At 35.8% G+C, this 23,409-nt stretch overlaps 1 protein-coding gene across 2 annotated transcripts in view; it reads left to right on the forward strand.

The window, feature by feature from the left end:
• GPCPD1_1 (Glycerophosphocholine phosphodiesterase gpcpd1) overlaps nt 1-23,409 on the forward strand; it is a 58,909-nt gene that overhangs the window by 20,686 nt on the left and 14,814 nt on the right. For both annotated transcript variants that reach the window (XM_051212539.1, XM_051212538.1), the window contains exons 8-10: nt 10,630-10,684; nt 12,907-12,999; nt 23,135-23,252. In XM_051212539.1, the coding sequence (XP_051072723.1) occupies nt 10,630-10,684; nt 12,907-12,999; nt 23,135-23,252 (266 nt within the window). The remainder of the gene's footprint in view (nt 1-10,629; nt 10,685-12,906; nt 13,000-23,134; nt 23,253-23,409) is intronic.

The raw sequence follows: 23,409 nt of genomic DNA on the forward strand, positions 1-23,409 counted from the left end.
CATATGCAGCGCCGTGAGAACCAATAAACCAGTGGAAAAGGATCTGAAGGGTATTGTGTTGGAAAGACATAGTCAAGTGTCTACGGAAGAGTTGTGGGGGGTGCAAAAGGTAAAAGCACTACTAATTCTTAAACCGGGAGTCACCCCCATCTCCAGACCAAAACATCCGGTACCCTATGCAGCGCTGCCTATTGTTGAACAAGAATTAGAGCGTCTGCAAAGAAGTGGAATAATAGAACTAGTAAACTTTTCTGATTGGGCAGCACCAATAGTGATTGTCAAAAAGCCAAATGGAAGTATCCGGCTATGCGCAGATTATTCGACTGGATTAAACGAAGCACTTGAAGCCCATCAATACCCTTTGCCGGTACCAGAAGATTTATTTGCGAAACTAAATGGGGGTAAGTATTTTGCAAAATTAGACCTATCAGAAGCTTATCTACAGATTCCAGTAGCGGAAGAGTGCAAGCATTACTTGATAATAAACACTCATAAAGGGTTGTTCCGATATAACAGACTTCTTTTTGGAGTAAAGACCACCTCTTCAATCTTCCAACAAGTTATGGATACTATGTTACAAGATATTCCTGGTACCGCGGCCTATCTCGATGACATAATGATCATGGGTACAGACTATGCCAACTTAGAGAATAAGATGGACACAGTTCTCAGGCGCATATCAGATTAGGGGTTCAGATTGCGTGCTGAAAAATGTGATTTTTAGATGGAGCAAGTCCGCTATTAGGGATTCATAATCGATAAAAACGGAAGAAAACCTGATCCTGAAAACGTCGAAGCTATCAAGTCCATACCTCCACCGACGGATGTATCAAATTTACGTTCTTTCTTGGGAATGGTTAGTCGTTATGGCGTTTTTCTTCCAGATCTGCATCGCCTTCGTGCTCCTCTTAATTGCTTACTGAAAAAGGATACCAAATGGTTCTGGTCAACCGAATCCCAGGAAGCATTCCTAAAACTAAAGCAGCTCCTATCATCAAACCTTCTACTTACACACTATGATCCGGATCTTCCAATTATAATCGCAGCAGATGCGTCAAACTACGGAATCGGAGCAGTAATTTCACATACCTACCCTGACGGGTCTGAGAACGCAATCGCCCACTCTGCAAGGTCGCTGACTATGACTGAAAGGAACTACAGTCAGATAGAGAAAGAAGCCCTCTCCATTATATTTGCTGTAAAAAAGTTCCACAAGATGCTGTTTGGCAGACAGTTCACCTTACTAACAGACCATAAACCGCTACTGACAGTTTTGGATCCAAAAAGGTATCCCTGTATATACAGCAAACCGTCTACAGCGATGGGCAACTACACTGCTGGGCTATGATTTCAAGATAAAGTATCAACCGACAACGGATTTTGGACAGGCAGATGCCTTCTCAAGATTGATTGGTTCGTATGCAAATCAAGAAGAGGAGGTGATTGTAGTTGCCATAGATGTTGAGGCTGAGGTTCACAAAGTATTGGCAGACTCAGTTTCCGGACTCCTGGTCACATTCGAAGCCATTAAAGAAGCTAGCAAGAAGGATAATGCATTGAAGATTGTTCGCCACTGCATACTCAACAAGTGGCCCTCATCTAGACTACATGGAGAACTCTTACAGTATTTTCGTCGACGAGATTCCTTGACAGTTGTCGATTCGTGCATCATGTTTGGCCACCGTATCTTTATCCCCAGAAATCTTAGACACCAAGTCATTAGGCAGTTCCACAGCGGGAACCCGGGGATAAGTAAAATGGAATCACTAACTCGCAGCTATGCATACTGGCCGTCAATGGACCATGATATAGAACAAAAATGTCGCAGTTGTTGGTCCTGTCTAGAGGCTGCGAAGAATCCAACGAAAGCTGAACCACAACCGTGGCCAAAACCGGACGGGCCTTAGCAAAGAATACACGCTGATTTCACCGGACCAATACAAGGCAGAAATTACTTAGTTGTTGTCGATGCTTTCACAAAATGGCCAGAAGTATATGACATGCCGAAAACGACATCAGAGAGTACAATAAGAAGATTGTCAGGATTGTTTGCTTGTTTCGGGGTTCCAAAGATCTTAGTGGCCGACAATAGTACTCAGTTTATGTCATCCGCTTTCAAACGCTTTTGCAGTGACAATGGCATATCGCATCTACAATCTCCTCCGTACCATCATCAGTCGAATGGCCAAGCAGAAAGATTCGTGGATACGATAAAAGAGTTCTGGTCAAAGGGAGAGGTGTGGGTATCCCAGAACCAGTGAACAGTAAGTTCCTAATGTCTTACAGAGTTACTCCTAATCCGGCAGTACCAGAAGGAAAGTCACCAGCCGAGTGTATGTTCGGAAAGAAAATCCGGACAGTCTTTAACAGTATATTGCCACCCAGAGAGACAAATAACCCCACGAATGAGTATCGTACGGTCACTCGTAGCTTTCATGTGGGTGAAAAGGTACTTGTCAAATCGTATTAAGGTAATAGGAATTTGGAACCAGGTATCATAGAACGTTGAATCGGAAATGTACAACATACTGGGGTTATTTGTCTCTCTGGGTGGCAATATACTGTTAAAGACTGTCCGGATTTTCTTTCCGAACATACACTCGGCTGGTGACTTTCCTTCTGGTACTGCCGGATTAGGAGTAACTCTGTAAGACATTAGGAACTTACTGTTCACTGGTTCTGGGATACCCACACCTCTCCCTTTGACCAGAACTCTTTTATCGTATCCACGAATCTTTCTGCTTGGCCATTCGACTGATGATGGTACGGAGGAGATTGTAGATGCGATATGCCATTGTCACTGCAAAAGCGTTTGAAAGCGGATGACATAAACTGAGTACTATTGTCGGCCACTAAGATCTTTGGAACCCCGAAACAAGCAAACAATCCTGACAATCTTCTTATTGTACTCTCTGATGTCGTTTTCGGCATGTCATATACTTCTGGCCATTTTGTGAAAGCATCGACAACAACTAAGTAATTTCTGCCTTGTATTGGTCCGGTGAAATCAGCGTGTATTCTTTGCTAAGGCCCGTCCGGTTTTGGCCACGGTTGTGGTTCAGCTTTCGTTGGATTCTTCGCAGCCTCTAGACAGGACCAACAACTGCGACATTTTTGTTCTATATCATGGTCCATTGACGGCCAGTATGCATAGCTGCGAGTTAGTGATTCCATTTTACTTATCCCCGGGTTCCCGCTGTGGAACTGCCTAATGACTTGGTGTCTAAGATTTCTGGGGATAAAGATACGGTGGCCAAACATGATGCACGAATCGACAACTGTCAAGGAATCTCGTCGACGAAAATACTGTAAGAGTTCTCCATGTAGTCTAGATGAGGGCCACTTGTTGAGTATGCAGTGGCGAACAATCTTCAATGCATTATCCTTCTTGCTAGCTTCTTTAATGGCTTCGAATGTGACCAGGAGTCCGGAAACTGAGTCTGCCAATACTTTGTGAACCTCAGCCTCAACATCTATGGCAACTACAATCACCTCCTCTTCTTGATTTGCATACGAACCAATCAATCTTGAGAAGGCATCTGCCTGTCCAAAATCCGTTGTCGGTTGATACTTTATCTTGAAATCATAGCCCAGCAGTGTAGTTGCCCATCGCTGTAGACGGTTTGCTGTATATACAGGGATACCTTTTTGGATCCAAAACTGTCAGTAGCGGTTTATGGTCTGTTAGTAAGGTGAACTGTCTGCCAAACAGCATCTTGTGGAACTTTTTACAGCAAATATAATGGAGAGGGCTTCTTTCTCTATCTGACTGTAGTTCCTTTCAGTCATAGTCAGCGACCTTGCAGAGTGGGCGATTGCGTTCTCAGACCCGTCAGGGTAGGTATGTGAAATTACTGCTCCGATTCCGTAGTTTGACGCATCTGCTGCGATTATAATTGGAAGATCCGGATCATAGTGTGTAAGTAGAAGGTTTGATGATAGGAGCTGCTTTAGTTTTAGGAATGCTTCCTGGGATTCGGTTGACCAGAACCATTTGGTATCCTTTTTCAGTAAGCAATTAAGAGGAGCACGAAGGCGATGCAGATCTGGAAGAAAACGCCATAACGACTAACCATTCCCAAGAAAGAACGTAAATTTGATACATCCGTCGGTGGAGGTATGGACTTGATAGCTTCGACGTTTTCAGGATCAGGTTTTCTTCCGTTTTTATCGATTATGAATCCCTAATAGCGGACTTGCTCCATCTAAAAATCACATTTTTCAGCACGCAATCTGAACCCCTAATCTGATATGCGCCTGAGAACTGTGTCCATCTTATTCTCTAAGTTGGCATAGTCTGTACCCATGATCATTATGTCATCGAGATAGGCCGCGGTACCAGGAATATCTTGTAACATAGTATCCATAACTTGTTGGAAGATTGAAGAGGTGGTCTTTACTCCAAAAAGAAGTCTGTTATATCGGAACAACCCTTTATGAGTGTTTATTATCAAGTAATGCTTGTACTCTTCCGCTACTGGAATCTGTAGATAAGCTTCTGATAGGTCTAATTTTGCAAAATACTTACCCCCATTTAGTTTCGCAAATAAATCTTCTGGTACCGGCAAAGGGTATTGATGGGCTTCAAGTGCTTCGTTTAATCCAGTCGAATAATCTGCGCATAGCCGGATACTTCCATTTGGCTTTTTGACAATCACTATTGGTGCTGCCCAATCAGAAAAGTTTACTAGTTCTATTATTCCACTTCTTTGCAGACGCTCTAATTCTTGTTCAACAATAGGCAGCGCTGCATAGGGTACCGGATGTTTTGGTCTGGAGATGGGGTGACTCCCGGTTTAAGAATTAGTAGTGCTTTTACCTTTTGCACCCCCCACAACTCTTCCGTAGACACTTGACTATGTCTTTCCAACACAATACCCTTCAGATCCTTTTCCACTGGTTTATTGGTTCTCACGGCGCTGCATATGTGGTTAATGGAGTGATTTGCTAGTTGTACTGTTTCTATTAAGTCTAGATCCAGCAAATCTAGTCCTGGGTTCTCTGTGAGATATAACGTTGCATTCGTCCTCGCGTTTCCTTTTTGAAACTGTACAACGAACCTCTGCAACAATATTTAATTTCCTCCAGATGCACTATGAGCTAATTTGGTTGTTGGGAGCACATGTGGTTTCCCAATAAGATTCCAGGTTCTTCGACTAATAAGTGTGATGTTGGAAGCAGTGTCGAGCTGCAGGCGGGTGCGCTTTTTATTTATATCTAAGTTTACATATTTCCGTTGGCGGTAAATTTGTGCTCGATTATGTGATGCCAATATTTTGTTAGTTAGAGCACTGTATCTGTATTTCTTGGAGTAGGGTTTCGAAGAATGTCGTTTATGGGATCATCTGTAACTTCTTTTCGATTCAGGTTCATTTTCTGGGTTAGCGTCTCTATCATGCGAATCTGGAACTGTTCGAAACGTTTCTCTTGACGTTCCAGCAAGGCTTCAAACTGTTCAAAGGTTAATGACATCTTGGTACGATAACCCCGTCGCCAGTTGTTATATCTAGATGGTTTTTTTCTTGATATACCGCGTATAATGTGAGCACTAGAACACCAGAACCCTTCCAAGTCGCGATGAGAAGACAGAAAACTAATGAAAGGAATATTATTCCCAGACAGTGTCTATTATAGTACAAAACTGTCAGGTATTTATAGTTTTTAGTAAGAACGAAATTATCACTACAGTCCTCTAATCCGCATACAGGGGTTATTAGCATTGTCCAATCGGGAAGCTACACGTAGGAATTCTAGAATATTCTTCCAAAAGGTGATTGAATGGAATATCTTCGGCTCCTTCTGAGCCTCCTACAGCTTCCTCGAGTTCACCCGTGGTCCGTCGTCACAATGATCATGGAACTGTAAATTGTCTAGGCACATTTTTGGCAACTAGAAGTGATATATATATATATATATATATATATATATATATATATATATATATATTGTTCAATATATTTTTCTAATTAAAAATCACTAGACCGATTATGCCATCCAGTGCTTCCAGCTTTTCAATGGGGTGGTCTAACATTGCTCATCTGCTCTATTTTATTTTAACCTTATTCAAGAAATTTTCTGATCAATTTCAATGATTTAGTATAAAAGCAACAGTCTATAATTTATGTTTATGTCACAAAATAATAACTGACGGATTAAGGTCAGTATATATAGTTTAAATAATCTACACAGACATACGTTATTACCTTTCTCTTATCATTGTTTCTTTCACATATATATATTTTTTTACTACTCACAAAATTGTTAATGTTTTATGTTTTTATATAATAATAATAATAATAATAATAATAATAATAATAATAATAATGATAATAATAATGATAATCATAATAATAATAATAATAATAATAATAATAATAATAATAATAATGAAAGAAAATAAGCGGATAGTTTGTAGTTCTTGTGTAAATGTGATTCTGATCATGAATGGTATGTTGATAATAGTTTTCTGTAAATGATCAAAATATATGAAAGTTTCTCTGCCAGTAGAATAATTTGAATATTTGTACAACTAATTTGTAAGCAAAGATGAAGAGTGGCTAGCAGGTGACTATCAGGACTCAGTAGCTATAAGTGAATAACTCGATGGCATTTGAAGTGAACGGTAGTGGGTTCATGTCCCAGAGTGGACATCAACTCTGAGATACAGGTATATCCAGCTGACGAGTCCGGAATAGAATGAAACGCGAGTCCTGGATTCCACTGCTAGACACTATCCATCTTTGTATATATCTCACTGATTTTACTAAAATCAAACTTATACCAATCTTTATTATTACATGTTTACGTAATCAATTTTTGTTGTTGTTGTTGTTGTTCACATGGTTTATACACTAATAGCTAATGAATGAGAACGTAGATTTTAAGCATTTCACTCATTTTTAACAACATTATATAATAAATAGAAATTGATTGTTTGACTACCCATTGTGTAATTATCATAATTATCAAACAATTAAAGAAGAAGAAAAAAACGTCATAATTATGTACCATATGACTATTGTTACCTTTTTTATTTTTAATTTTCGATACTGTACCAATTATTGTTTACTCAAAAGAGAATGGTATATTATGTATATATATATACCATTTATTGAGAAATCTAATTACAAAAATAGATTCAAGGTGTTTATCTCATTGAACGTCATAACATTACTTGACAAGATGAATCAATTTTCTATTGTTAAAAATAGAGGAAATATTAAATACTGTAATAGATATTGTCGATATTGTACAAAAAAACATTTAAACAAGTGAATGTACACGGGTATACAAATTGTATTATTGATAATATGTAACTAAGGTAACTAATGAACACAAGTTGAAGATATTATCATATATATGTTTGATAAAGTTTTGTTCTCTGAGCTTTCATCGTTCATTTGACTCAGAATCGAAATTAAAATCTCTTCATATCTTTCTTGCTACGAGCTAATTCTTTCTTCTTGTACTATGTACTATGTTTCTTTTATATATTAATACCATTGAAGAAATAGCTACTTCTATGAATCCGGTGTTCATCTTGTTGTGCTAATGAGGTATAGTAGCAATTTGGACCGATGCACATATGTGCCTGTTCCTACGTTGTAGCTGATTGACTGACTGACTAGCTGAACGACATCATCAGCACAAACTTCACTTCTACTTGAAGTTTATGCTTCTGATGATGTCGTTCAGAAAAACAATAAAAGCTCCACGACCAAACCATTCAGCTCAGAGAACAAAACTCCGTCAAAATCATCCATTTGAGCTACAAATCCACTTCACCATCTCATATTATCATCTATTCACGATCTAAATAATCGATTTAGGATCATTTATAAAAGCTTATCAATGGACGACTGATTAAATTATCACTCACAAGTCTAAATAAGTATTCTATTCATTTTGTTATCTAAAATTATTAATTTAATTAATCCCTTGTAAATGATCACTCGTAAAGGAGTAGTGAATTACAATAGAACAGTTATCCATTACATTTTTATTTTCAAATAATCATGTCAAAGTACTTATTACTTTAATAAGAAGGTAATTTGTTAACTCTTCATTAACTGGATTTATCGTCGACATTTTCAGTGTTTATTGGGTTCCTATTCAGAACTTTTAATCATTCTTCTTTTCATTTTGTACGTGAGGAATGTCTATTAGATAGTAATTTTTATGAAAGATTTCATTTGAAGGCCTATTTTTACTATATATTTGTCTGCCATTCAGACTGTGCTACATCAGACAGCTTTATGTTAAAAGATCACGGATAACTCTATCCGCTTAAAATCTCATTCTTTGTAAATAAAAAGTGCACTCTGATATGCAACATTTATCGATTATATGACTGAAATTTCTCGTAATGACTCAATCGGGCGAACATTTTAAACATTGCTCCATTCTAACTGTCAGCCACCATGTCAGTTGGCCTTATCGTTCCCCCTTTCTAGATTTATCATACAAAGCACAGGATATGAAACCGAATTCATGAATTTGTACTTGGTATTATTTCTATACATTATTACATAGTGGTTCAATTGTATAATGAACGGAGCATCTTTTATTCATGAAGTTTTAAAAGAGATCTAAAAATAATTAAAAGGAACTTTTTTGACAATGTCGTTGTTCAGTTGTCTTAAATACTACTCCAACGACACAATGAGTTAGTTTTACTACAAGAAATGTTTTCATTAAGATGATACTCGGTGTTTACTTTAATCTCCATTGATATATAACTTATGTTAATCTGACATTCGTTATTGGATAATATCAAAGGTAAAAAAAGATTTACCTTCCTTACAACGTTTTACATTATACTATCGTAAGTTGGATGTACATGCGTATGTGTCACTAATAGTTTGAAATTTGAAATGTTTACACTTATAGTTTGCAACAAACCTTTTTCAGTACCGATATTTATTGTAGTTTAATCTAGTCCGTTATGATAATTATCAATGTCAGTAAATGAATATACTATTCGTGACTATTTCATCTTTTCTCATATTTGTTGAAACCACTTATTCAATAATTGTAGCTTGAATGTTTAATGACATCGTTAACAGCATAAGATGAGGCTTGCTTGTCAACATTAATCAATACTAAGGATAAATAATCAAATAAAATCAACTAATTTATGAATGGAGAAATGAACTAAATAGATACATTGTCATTCAGTCTATCTAATTTCAATATAGTAATAGCTAGTTGACTAATTAGAGTTAAGCAGAATGTTACTGTTAATAAATGCTCTACTTTCCAAAGAAAATCGATCAGAATCACTTGGGGAAAAATGCTTTTATAAATCGAAATTTTAGAAGTTTTATATTAAGTGCGTAAAAACCTTAAATGTATACGCTTAGTGATTAAACTAAGATGATATATGAAATTCCTTTATGAATAGTCATATGTGCTAGATCGGAGAAGGCAATACATTTCCAAATGTTATATATTTTCTCAATTCCTGAAGGCTTAGTTAAAGACTAATTAAGCATTATATGTATATTTGTGTTACTAGTTATTCCATTACTTAGTCGGTGAGTTGAATACCATGGCAACACTGTGGTGTACGTACTTACTTACGTCTGCTACTCCTCGTGGAGGAGCATAGGCCTCCCACCAGCGCTCTCAATCCAACACTGTCTTGGAAAATCCTTTCCACCTTTTTCCAGTTGTTATTCATCCTTTTCATATATTATACTATTTCCCAACGTAACGTGTTCTTTAACCTTCCTCTTTTCCACTTCCCTTCAGGATTCCAAGTTAGGGCTTGCCTCGTGATGCAGTTTGATGATTTTCGTATTGTATGTCCTATCCATTTCAATCGTATTTTCCCAATTTTTTTCTTCAGCTGGAAGTTGGTTTGTTTTCTCCCGCAGTAGGCTGTTGCTGATGGTATTTGTCCAATGGATGTTTAGTATCTTGCATAGACAACTATTTATAAATACTTGTTCCTTCTCGATGATGGTTGAAGTAGTTCTCGAAGTTTCAACTCCGTACACTGTGGCGTACAGTGGTCTCATAATGATCAAATCTGTCATCTCTAATTAGAATTATCAATTATTCAAATACATAACTACTTAATTTCATAAAATTTTGTCTAAAAAAAGTTTTTTTTTCAATTGTTCTCTTAGACATCAGAGTACTCTTCTGTTAGAGTAAACACTTGATTTGAAAATATTACTGTCACAATAGACAATTGAAAGTAATTCCATGTGATATAATCGTTAAGATTATAATTTATGGACGACCTTTGAGCGACGCTGAAGTGACCTTAAGAGTGGACACTTACTGGTTTGGACTATATGGGGGTTAGAAAGCAGTTAGAATTCTCATTTACAGTTGATAGTTAGGGTTAGGAATTAGATTTAAGGTTTTCATCACAAACTGACATCAACTATAATCCCAAAACTCTATTTAACCAAATGTATGAATGAATTTCGGGCCAAAACACCCAGACTCGTTATCTTATATCTGATTGGTTCATCCATAAATTATAGTCTCGTCAATATAATATTTAGAATTCGCTAACTCCAACAGTAATATGATTTTTACTTCTCAATTCTGTTTTTTTTTAATGTTGGCATACACATTGTACTGTTATTTAATGTGCTTAATTTTTTTTTACAGATCACCGACAACTAGAGAAAATACATTGGATTCGTTTCGGACGGCTGTCCAACATGTAATTTTCCTCTTTGATTAATTTAATCTTATTTACTTTGTTGATAGGTTTTTTTATATATTTCGGTTCCAAATTGTGTTTCTTTTTTGTATTTTTCTCTGGTTTCCCACTTAGTTGAAATGAAATAACTGTTTTTGTGTGGGAACTATTTTAGATAAGGTAGTTTGATAAAACTATTTCTACTGGTAGTTAGTACCATATCACAGAATGATATCGAATAAAGAATGAAGAATCGTTTCTCTATTGTTTATTGACAGTCTTCTGTACTGATCATCGTCAATCTTTCCCCTCCTCTCAAAAATGATATATTACGTTAAAGTGACATTTCTGGTGTTATTCAAAGAATGATATATCTCTACCAGCGAATTGGATCACAATTATTCTTTTTTTTCAAATTTTATCAACACAATACAGTATGGTATAATTTGATCACTTGCTATCAAAGTTCATACGGATCGGTGTAAAATGTGATCATTAGCTTCCAAATACCCTGGTACAGTCGAGAGTTGTGAGAGTCAGCTCTCCCTCTCGAATTGCTCTTACATGGCCACATGCATACAACCACTGCCAGGGGAGTCCTACTCACTGCATTCTCGCGGCATTACTGTTGTTTACGAAATTCTGAGGACGAAAAGTGAATGTCCGGCGCTTTAACCTGTTTGGTGGACATGGAGAGTCCACTTAAGAGAGTTGGAAAACCCTGATTCCAAACTAATGGTGAACATGGGCTGCAATTCCCTGGAAGAAAAAATGGCGTACAAAGCAATCGTTGATCACCGGCTATCATGTGACTGCATCTCCTTACGTTGCTCCACTACCTTGTGGATTGGACCTTTGGGTCAAAGGCTCTGAGTGTGGCTCCCTAAGTAAACCATCTTCTTTGTTTTGGGCACGCGAACAATATCCCATCCTTCACATAAACCGAATGATTTATGTGGCGCATATCTATTTGGTGCCTCGTACCAATGTTTATATGTTTAAATAATAAATATAAAATGTGATCAGTCTCATATACTTCAGTGAAAAATGAAGAATACTACTTGTGTTTATTTAATTACAACGCATGACAGTTTTCGAATGTTTTTATTTTTGTAATTTTAATCTGAATATTTAAAATACACATAATTTCATTACATTTCCTCTTTGATTCCTTTTTATAAAATCCCTTTCATGTTCTTATTGACGATACCTATTTCGATATTTTCGATCATTTCGATGTTTGATTATATTTCCTTGAAAAAGCTTAGACCAGAATACCAAGTGAAATGTTGAGATTTTACAAATACATTCTTCCTATTTAATGTCTCACATCAATTTGGCGCCCAAATACTATGAAACAACTATTCGATCAAATTTAGACGAACTTTCTTATTGACTATACCGATTTCCTGTTTCAAATGTCTAGTTAATAAAAAAATGGATTGTTCGATTACTTTACATTCGACGATTCAACATAAGCAAATCAAGTCTATATAATTTTCAGAAGGGGTTTTTGTGGAGAACTTGGAAATTTCAATAGTTGAAATCATGAGCCAACTGAAGCTAGACTATCATGGAAAACCTGGAAGCACTAGACGGCCGTTTCGTCCGGCTCAGTGGTCTAATTATTAAGCGCTCGCGCGCGAGACTGATACATCCTAGGTTCAAATATCGCGGGTGGTGAGATCGTGGATGCGCACTGCTGAGGAGTAGTCCCACAATAGGACGAAACGGCCGTCCAGTGCTTCCAGGTTTTCCATGGTGATCTAGCTTCAATTGACTCATGATTTCAACTATTGAAATTACTAAAATCTCCACAAAACCCCTTGTGAATATCATTTCAATGAACTATTTTCATTTTACCATTCTTTTTCTTTACATTAAAGAATAATTTGGTTGATTATTGAAAATGTTGATTTCCATTTTCTGCTCTAGCCAATTTCTTTTTTTCTTTAGACATTCTTTGTTCAATGTGTATGTGTTTGCATGATTTGTAATTGCGAGATTTACATTCATCAATCTCCCTTGTGTGTGTTTGTGTGTGCTGTTTCATATCATAGGGAACTTCTATTATTGATCAGTTCTTAACCTGCTCTATTTCTTATTGATATGTCTGAATGTTTTTTTATTCCTCACCTCATTTAATTGTTATTGTTTTTTCTCTACCTCTCGTACCATTTCTGCTCACTCTCTCGCCCATCATACTATATTGGACATGAAAACATAAAATCGTTATTATCAAGGGAGCTGATTTTGTTGAAATGGATGTCCAACTAACTAAAGATCATCATGTTGTTGTTTATCATGATTTTGATGCTGTAGTCATATCAAAAAAGGTAAGTATTATTTTTCAATAGTTATACAATGTACATGTCAGGTTTGTGGCTGTTACTTAATAATAATCGTATTAGATGATGGTTACACAAAATTAGGAAGTGATTGAAGTTAAACATGTAAACTACTGGATTACGATTTAGTGATTTAAAGATTAAGCGCTCACCATGAGACTTGAAACGTTTTGGGTACAATTCCAGGTCGATCTGTACTAAAAAGGATTTGACACACATAACTTTGGTCAGCACTCGGTAATCAATCAATTGTAAATATATCTCACTCCTAATGTTCAGTCACTGGTCGGATAGTTCAGTAGTAATGTGTCTGACTATGAAGCTGGGTGACACGAGATCGAATCCACCAGGTGTTGGGGATGTTAGATCCCCAAAACTCACTTGGTAAATGCCTTATTTTTATAATTCTGATATGACAGGATGAAAAGACAAAATTAGATTAATTTACTCATAATTTTTGTTCAATATTAATTCCGTTTTAATTCAATGTGATACTCACTCAATATAGTATTTGTTTCTGTTTCTCAGAGTGACATACGATATTCTTGTATTAAGCTAACATGAACTATACTCAGCATATGATTTGTCATAACTAAGTATTTTTCATATATGTGATTTTATCCTAATTATTAATGAAAAATGGATGTATGAATCAATAAATAAACGAGTGTATTTCCAACTAAACTTGTCGTAGTTGTTCATACTTCTTGTTGCTTGTGGAATATGTTTCCCACTTCCGAACTTGGAATTCTCTGTCTAGTTAACGGGGCTGGGACGCGTTGGGATAGCTAGCTTTGCTGTCATTGGGTCACAGATTCTTTGTTCCGTTCATAGATTTGGTGAACTACTCAAACATAGCACCAGGGAACGTCAGTTCCCTCAGGATTGCAGGTACACCCTACTGACTAATCCCAAACGGCGCGAAACCTAGGTCCAGGGTATACTTGAACCACATTATATATCAACATAGTACATCTAATGTCGAGTAACATTGCACCTTGATCTATAGAATTCGATCTGCATTAAGAAGGATGTGACACACATGACATTGGTCACTACGCAATGATCAATGAACTGTCAAATTAAGAATATCAAAATATGAAATGCAAGAAAATAAGCTTTTTTTTTAATGATTATAAAAGTGCACTATTAGAAATCTTCAAATATTCAATTGTTTTTTTAAGCTTACATTATGATTCCTTATCTTTTTGTGAGAGATATTAATAGTTTATCCACCATTGCTTCTCTTTTCACTTATTATACACAAGCTTCATTTACAGATCACTTCTAATCGAAAAGATGATATATTATGAAGTAACTAGTGGTTGGTTTTTAGAACACGATCTAATAAGTTTCTCCTCTTATTATGACCTTGGATGTCTGGTTTTTCTATCGCACGATTTATCTACCAATCCGAATACGACTTATACGAATCTTCACACTAGGCCAACCAATGACGTTCAACCGGTGTGGGCAGTTTAGCGTCCTTATTGGTCCTATGTCCTACGAGCCCTTCCACTTGAGTACAGAACACAATACCAGCTTCCGAATCAGAGCAGATCGTTTATTTCAGGCATACTTGGTTTATATATCAATCACACAGACCACAACGTACCATAAAATAGGAAATAATATTTGTACACAAATAAGCTCAAAAAGTGGCTGTGAATGTGGGAGGCAGTAGTTAATAAACTGAACATAACTTAAGAACCGTAAATCGTACAATAATAAATTATAGGTCAAAATAAAGCTTATCATAAAAGGAATATAAATATACATAGTGTAATTGTTGAGTAGTTATACAATAAGAATGTTTATAGAATATTAGTCCATGAATAGTCCTCGGAAGTTACCTGTTATTTAATCTTCACCGGATATAACACCTCTTATATACGATTCTTATAAACAGGTACCTTTATTTCTCCATCGTTTCCATCATGTTGACAATATTTCGGATAATTTGTAGCAACTACATTTTACTGAAGAGTTCATGATATTATAAAAAACGCTCAGTCTATATTTCACTCTTACTATCCTAAACGTATTCAAACTTCAAATATCTATCTTTTATCATATTCTCCTTTAATGAATGTCTTGTCCTAACCCTAACCATGCCAGGCCGGTCGATTTGAGAACGGTAAGACTAAAAGCAGCAACTCAAGGTCTGAGGTCGACCATAAAAATGACACACCTCACTTTACCTCACGGAATTCCGTATCCGGCAGTAAGGCCCTTTGAAGAACGGAGTCAACACGTGAAAAACTTCCCACAAAACGGTCGTGCGTGACCGGCTTCAAGTAGTTGTCCTTTCGGCTCTGTGGTCACACTCCCAATTCGTTAAGACCAACACTAATCCAACTTCCTTTTCAGGTGCCTCAAGAAATACCCTTCGACGGTGTGGGCAGCCGGGAAGTGACATCAGCCCTCATACCCGTAAGAACACACGAGACCAAGTTGGTCACAATCAAATCCTCTCTACACCTTCCAATACCTCTCTTACCCCCACGACTAACACTTCTCACGTTCTTTTATCACCTCCCGCCGCTAATGCGAGCGATTCGAGTACGCGGAACATTATTCCCGGTTTCCACGCTCTAAGTTAAATGTAGGATTGCTGAAATCCAGTAGCAACACCATGTTAGTAATGCAGAGGTTCGGCATCGTTTGTTCGGGCACAGAGAAGATAATCCAATTGATGTCACCATCTTGAAACATCGGCTTTGTTGGTTTGGACATGTTCTACGAATGTCGTCCCAGAGAATTCCACGTCTTGCATTATTCTCCGACGCTGCGACTGGTTGGAAAAAGCAGAGAGTTGGTCAGTGTATGACTTGATGTCGTGGTATGAAAGGAAGCTGCAAAGGGCTAGCTTCTGTTGGTGTGGTGGCTCAAAGAACAGATAATGGTGACCGTCTGTTGCAGCTATGCTCAGATAACCGTCTGTTTCTTGCAAATACTAACTGTAAGCATCAGCAAAAACATCTTTTGACGTGGCGACCCCGAATTCATCCTAACGTTGGACCCAAATAGATCACATCGCTATCAGCCACCGATGGAGGGGCTCGATAGAAGACTGTCGCTCATTCTGGAGCACATGCTTAGATTCATATTATGCTCTAGTGCGAGCACGTGTTTGTCTGCGTCTTACTGGATGTAGGAAAGATGATGCAAGGAAACCTCTTAGGGTTCCACTTAATGATAGTAAAGCTAAGAGTAAATTCGAGGGGAAACTAGGAAAACAGTTAGGTAGGCATGTATGTGATGCCCACCCCGATGCAGCATGGAATGATATCCGAAAAGCCGTGGAAACAGTAGTGATATCTGCTAGTAAAGTAAACCACAAGGTTAGGAAGAAACACTGGATCGCAACAGCATCTACCTCACTGATAGATGCTCGTAAACTCATTCTATCTGGCTTTAAACATGATGAAGAGCGGAGTCAGCTTAAACGCAAGCTGACAAGAAGCCTATGCAATGATCGTGAACAGTGGTGGGTAGCGAAAGCAAGAGAGATGGAAAAGGCAGTGGCAATAGGTAATAGCAGACAATTGTTCAGACTTGTCAAGGAAACCGGTATTAGGAACCCGACCGTTAGCGAAACACTCTCAGAGAAAGATGGGCAAATTATTATACATTCTCAATCCAGAAGATTGGACTGATGAGCAGAACACTTTAGGGATCAGTTCAACTGGCGTTCAGCCACACTTCGGTTTCCCACGATCTCCAGTCAACCTGAATGGCAAGTTAATGTAGGTCCTCCGACTCTTTATGAAGTTGAAAAAGGTTTAGTAAATCTGAAGCGAGGGAGAGCAGCAGGCTCTGACAGGTTTACCCTTGAGATTTTCAAAGATAGCGGTTCATTCCTTTTCTTCTCCCAAATTTTAATCTATTGAATTCTTCATGTCCTTTATTTTTCTCTTTCCAACTTTGTTTGAGTGGATATTACTCCTTGAATAACATCTTCAAACTATAATCTTTCCAATTACTGCTTATACTCTTACTACCTCTACCACTATGGGATTTGAATCGACAACTGCATCTCTATGTTAATGTGGTATAGCAACTCGAACTGATGTACATATGTACGAAGTTCTATGTTGTTGCTGACTGACTGAATATCTTGTCAATTCCTTTTGTGGAGCTATTTTTTTCTTACTATATGTATATTAGCCAACCAATCTGTTTAACACGGTGAAATAGGTTGTCTAATCTGCATCTATGTGATTTTTCTTTAATGATATTAAGCTAGGTCAAATTAATTCATAAGTGATTGCTCAAATCATGAATCTTTCATACTTTAACTGTCACAAATAAAACAGAACTATTATTATTATTATTACTATTATTACTATTACTATTATTATTACCATTATTATTATTACTGTTATTATATTATTGAATAGATTTTCTTTTTACAAAACTGATCAATAAAATCGGATTTGTTAAATGACCATTACCATAATCATAATCATAATGAATGATTTAGACAATGTGAACAATTTTCATTTTGTATGATTTATATATATATAAATGTGTGTGTGTGTGTGTGTTATATATAGGTGACATAATAATAGACATTAAAAGTACATTGATTTATGGAAACACTTAATATTTTATGATAGAAAATCATTCATTTGTTATTAAACTTATGATATTTGTAACTTATGAATTAAATCATTTGACTATTAATTTAATTTTAAATTCGAGTTTCGTCTCATTTGATTTTACTTCATCAATTGACTGAAAAATATAAGTTAATATTACATTGCAATTTGATTGAATAGTCGAACAGACTAGTTTGTAGAGCATAAAATTCCTTAATTGTTATTCTTTTTTTATATATAGTGAAAATTCCCATTTTGACATTTGATGAATAAAGAAGGAAGGAATCAAGCGAAGAAACTTCATTTCATTTAGTTTTTTATGATGGCTCTACATTAATATTTATATCTATATGATATACAACAATAAAATAATACTCATCCAGTGGATACGTTACGTAATAGTTACATAATGATATATCGATTATAGACTAACATTGAGTAATTGGAAGGAAGAGGAAATAATAGTAATCAATCATCACGCTAGACCGATACGTCCTGGGTTCGAATCCCGCAAGGCTAGATCGTGAGTGTACACTGATGAGGAGTTTCATACTAGGACGAAACGGCTGATCAGCGCTCTCAGGTTTTCCATGGTCGTCTAGCTTTAATCAACTCATGAATTCAACTATTGAATAATCAAAGTAGTTCTTCGAAAATCAAGCAGTTGGTACGTTTCATGATATAAAGAAGGGAAGAAGGGACTAACAAAATATGTTGATGAATAATCAATAGTATAGTAGTTATGTAAAAATCAAGAGACGAATGTTGAGAATAAGTAAACTACAAAAGAAAATGGAAGAAATACGAAGATAGTTTATCAAAGTTCTGCTTTAAACTCTGCTATACCGATAGCCAAGGTAGCGAGAGCGGTTGTACAAACTTCTTTTGGATGCAAAGGTTCCGTTTGTGAACACGGATTGAAATGACTTCAGCTATGTGCACAAGATGAACAAGTAAGCTATGTGGCAAATTTGATGGGATATGGTGGATAACCTTAAAAGTTTTATTTAATTCCACTTAATGACCTGTGCTCACCAAGTGAACGAGAACCACAACGGATTGTGTTCTGTTATACGATAACGAAGCATTTATCAAAATATTTTGTTATTTTCTTCTCTTTTTTCTATATATTATGCAACGTAGTAACTGCTTGATTTTCGAATAATTACTTTGATTATTATTAATCCTCTTCCTTCCAATCACTCAATGTTAGTTTATAATTGATATGCCATTATATAATTATTGCGTAACGTATCTTTAATATTATTTACGCCTGTTACTCCCAATGGAGCATAGGCTGCCGACCAACATTCTTCAGCCAACTCTGTCTTGCGCCTTCCTTTCCAGTTCTATGCAATTATTGTTCATTCTTCTCATGTCTGTCTCCATCTCTCGGTGTATTGTGTTCTTTGGTCTTCCTCTCCTTCTTTGGCCTTGGGGACTTGCCTTGTGACGCAGTTGTGTGCTTTGCTTAATGTGTGTCCTATCCACTTCCATCACTTCTTCCTGATTTCTTCCTCCGTTGGGATTTGGTTTGTTCTCTCCCACAGTAGGTTATTGCTGATAATGTCTGGCCAACGGATTCGAAGTATTTCGCCTAGACTACTGTTAATAAACACTTGTATGTTTTGAATGATGGCATTCGTAATTCTCCAAGTGTCTGCCCCATACAGTAGAACTGTTTTGAGATTTGTATTGAAAATTCCGACCTTGGTGTTGTTTGACAGACAGTTGTTTTGAGTTCCAGATATTCTTCAGTTGTAAATGTGCCACTCTTGTTTTGCCGATCTGCACCTTTACGTTTGCATCAGATCCACCGTGTTCATCAATGATGCTGCCCAGATATGTACGTAGCGTATTCACTCGATGAGTATTATTTCATTATTGTAAATCGTATAGATATAGATATTAGCGTAGATCTAGGATGAAAAACTAATTGGAAAGAAATTTTTTCACTCGATTCGTTCCTTATTTAGTTTGTTTTATTTATATTTTTTTTGGTTTGTTGAATACTTTATTCATTATGATTGAGATAACGTTGAAAGTGTAAACATTCCCAATTGACAATCTTAGAAATTTCTGTGATATTATACTGGGCACCAAATAATTAAATCAATAGTACACTAGATTAACAGCTTCAAAATACAAATTATAACTCTCAACCATGTGATTCACTGTCAAATAAATATCTGACAACCGTTTGAAAAGAAAAAGAACCCAAATGAAATTAGAATCAAAGTATAATATGAAAAATATAAAAGTTTACAGAAATGTATGTTACATTACATTTAAATAATTTCGATTGAATGCATTACAATTAATTATTACCATTTAACATTTTGATAATTATCGTTTAATATCAGAAGTGGTTTTGTAGATATTAATGTCAATAGTTGAAATCATGAGTCAATTGAAGCTTGATCACCATGGAAAACCTGGAAGCACTGAAAGGCCGTTTCGTCCTATTGTGGGACTACTCCTCAGCAGTGCGCACCCACGATCCCACCCCCTGCGATACACGAACCTAGAACATATCAGTCTCGCGCGTGAGCGCTTAACCACTAGATCACTGAGCTGGCATCCAATGATGTTCATTATCGTTTAGCTAATGATATTCAATAATTTTCAATTATTATTTATTATGTTGTACCAACTTAGAAATATTTATATGTGTATCTGCTGTATGTAGAATATATTCGAGTGAATGTAATTGTTTTTTTGCCTACTGTTAGTATAAAGTCACTGGAATGCTTTTATTTGAGATCTATAGAATATATGAAATGAATATTATGCATATATAGTTTATTCAGAAAGTAAGAAACTTGTAATCCTATCCTATCTCAGTTTCTATTGGACAGAATGTATGCAAAACACCCAATATTCAATCTGTTCATCTGTATTGTCATCTACGTTTACGTCTAAATTTGCTAACATCAGATGTTTCTCTGAAAGCATATCTCTAGTGTCGTCAGCTATGTTAAGCCCACATAGCTTATTCTGGCTTCAGAAAAAGCCAGTTTGTTCATTCTCCTTGAGTTGCATTTTGACCATGTTAATTATTCGCTTATCAACCTTGTCCGTTTTTATTTGAGCGTGTGTGTTCACTTCTTAACCTATTCATCAGTTAGGAGCGGCCAAACCAAAACGTAGCATCAATCCTTAAAGTCACTAACTCCTAGTCTTAGCCATGTTGGTAGATGCGGACTACTTAGTTAGGGTCCGCGTGACTATCTTTCTTCCTGTATTATATCGTTATACCCAATCTTTCATTTATATATTACTACAATTGAAGTAACTACTTCTATCAATTCGGTGTTCATCTTTTTGTGCTAATAAGGTATGGTAACTTGGAGCGATGTACGTGTGTGCCTGGTCCTACGTTGTAAATGACTGACTGATCCTGTTTATCACATGTCTGTAATTTATTTTTATCTAATTTTAAATATCGATTAACGCTTGATTATAATATCAAGTTGGCTCACATGCCTTCTCCACTGCGAGGCATTTTATTTCGCTTCGCTTTCTGATCAACGATTGTATGAAATATACGTATTTAAAAATCCATCCTCTTATTTGATTTATTTAATTTCGTTATTCACAAAAGCCATTTCACTGGATGATTACATATGAGGATTGGCGACACATATACTTGAATAACAATCAAACAATTGTTTGAGATTCATCTAATTACCAACTATTCTGGTATTCAATCAGTGATTGAATATCACAAGACAGACAGTATAATTCAATCCTTTTTTTTGCCAAAATAATCATTATAATCTTTCATCATTCGTAAGAATCTTTACAATCCAAATTCTAAGCAACTTGATCTTTTCGAAGAGAGCTGTTCATTTGATTGCCTTATTCTTCACAAACTGTTATCACAATTTTATAAATTTATTGTCACTTCCTTAATTCACTTATTCACTAGACGCATTATATGTACATAATTCCTAGATATATGTTAAATCTATCATAGATTTTGTAACAAACAGACGCCAACTTCAATGGTACAAATGTTTTTTTTCCAAGCATAGAAATACTACATTTAGCTGAAATTCCATAACATAGATTACAGTATGAAAATTCCTTTATCATTTAACTATGTATAGACAGACACTTTCGGCTCCAGGGTTGAATATGTTAATAAACTTAAGTTTTATTCACATGATGAAACATTTATCTAAATATTATTGTTTTGAGTATTTTTCGAACATGATTAAATAACAAATGCAAAATTGTGTGTGTGTATGAGAGAGAGAGAGAGAGGGAAAAAAAGTAAGGGACATGAAGAATTCATAAGATTAGAATTTGGGAGAACACAAAGATTGAATGAACCTGTGCCATTGCGTTGCAAACGATTTTGAGCGATGTCATTCAAATTCTCTAACCATCGGTTTCTATCGTCTCGTGTATCCCAATCAGGTAGTCTACACCTACGAACATGGCTCAGTCCACTTGTCAGTGACTTCATAGATTTGTACCATGTTTTGGTCTGGTAGCCACAATTGTATGTCTGCATTAATATGAGTAAAAGATATGTCGTAACATTTGAAAAGTTAAACCGAAGGGAATACAATGAAGAGCAGAAATATACATAGACCAATTAGCAATCGATAAATATGTCGAAATCAATCTGATTTATCAACTGATTAATAAAATCTTTAAGTCGAAAATTAGGTCAAACGAAAAGATTATGAAAATAAATATACACAGACAATATCAAAATATGGATTAATAGGATTCTGTCAAATTTTTATGTTGATATAACAACTGATTAGTTATATGTGATGAAATTTGAAGTAGCTTATTTTTTTTAAATGTTACGACTTATCTTTTACTCATATCGATGCGGACATACAATTGTGGCTATCAGACTAAAACGTAGCAAAAATCTATGAAGTCACTAACAAGTGAACTAAGTCATGTTGGTAGTTGTAGACTATCTGGTTGGGATCCACGAGGTGATAGCGACCGATGGTTAGAGACCTCGAATAACATGGCTCAAAATCGTTTGCAATGACACAGGTCCATCCACTCTTTATGTTCTCCCAAATTCTAATCTACTGAATTCTTCATGTCCCTTTCTTTTGTTTCTTTTTTCAAATTTATATCATTGTATTATACTCCTTGAATAACATCTTCAAAGCCTATTGTTTCCGATTACTGCTTATACTCTCACTGCCTATTCCACTACGGAATTTGAATCGACAACTGTATCTCTGTGTTAATGCGGTATAGTAACTCGATCTGATTTACATACGTATGAAGTTCTATGTTATTACTGGCTGACTTTGTTTATCAATCTGAAGGGAATAATATTAAAAATAAGCACTAATCTTAACCGATGAAACATTAAATACAATTACTTTACTATAACTAATCCTATTCATTATTGTTTGTTATAGAAATTATAATTTATGTTTTTTTTAATTAAAAACTAATCTGTTTTATTTTTTTTATTTGAGAAATTAAAAAAAACAAAAACATTTTTTTTTGTTTTTTTCTTTCTTATTCAGAAAAGGGGTGGTCAATTATGTTATTTGCGTGTAGCTATTAAAGATTTAAATTATAATGATCTACGTGAATTAAATGTTCGTCATTCAAGTGTTTTAAAAGAAAGTCATACTCATGAAAGTAAGTTATGATTGCTGCTAACTTGATTTTTTTTTGGGTGGGGGGTAGTTAGTTATGAAATAAAAATAAAAAATTCAATAGAGAAGTTTTTTTTTCTTTTTGTCCATGAAATTACTCATTTAAACGATTATTTCAACTTATTTGTGACTTGTCAGTT

Source organism: Schistosoma haematobium, chromosome ZW (genome assembly GCF_000699445.3).
Source record: "Schistosoma haematobium chromosome ZW, whole genome shotgun sequence".
In the NCBI taxonomy this organism is placed as follows: domain Eukaryota; kingdom Metazoa; phylum Platyhelminthes; class Trematoda; order Strigeidida; family Schistosomatidae; genus Schistosoma; species Schistosoma haematobium.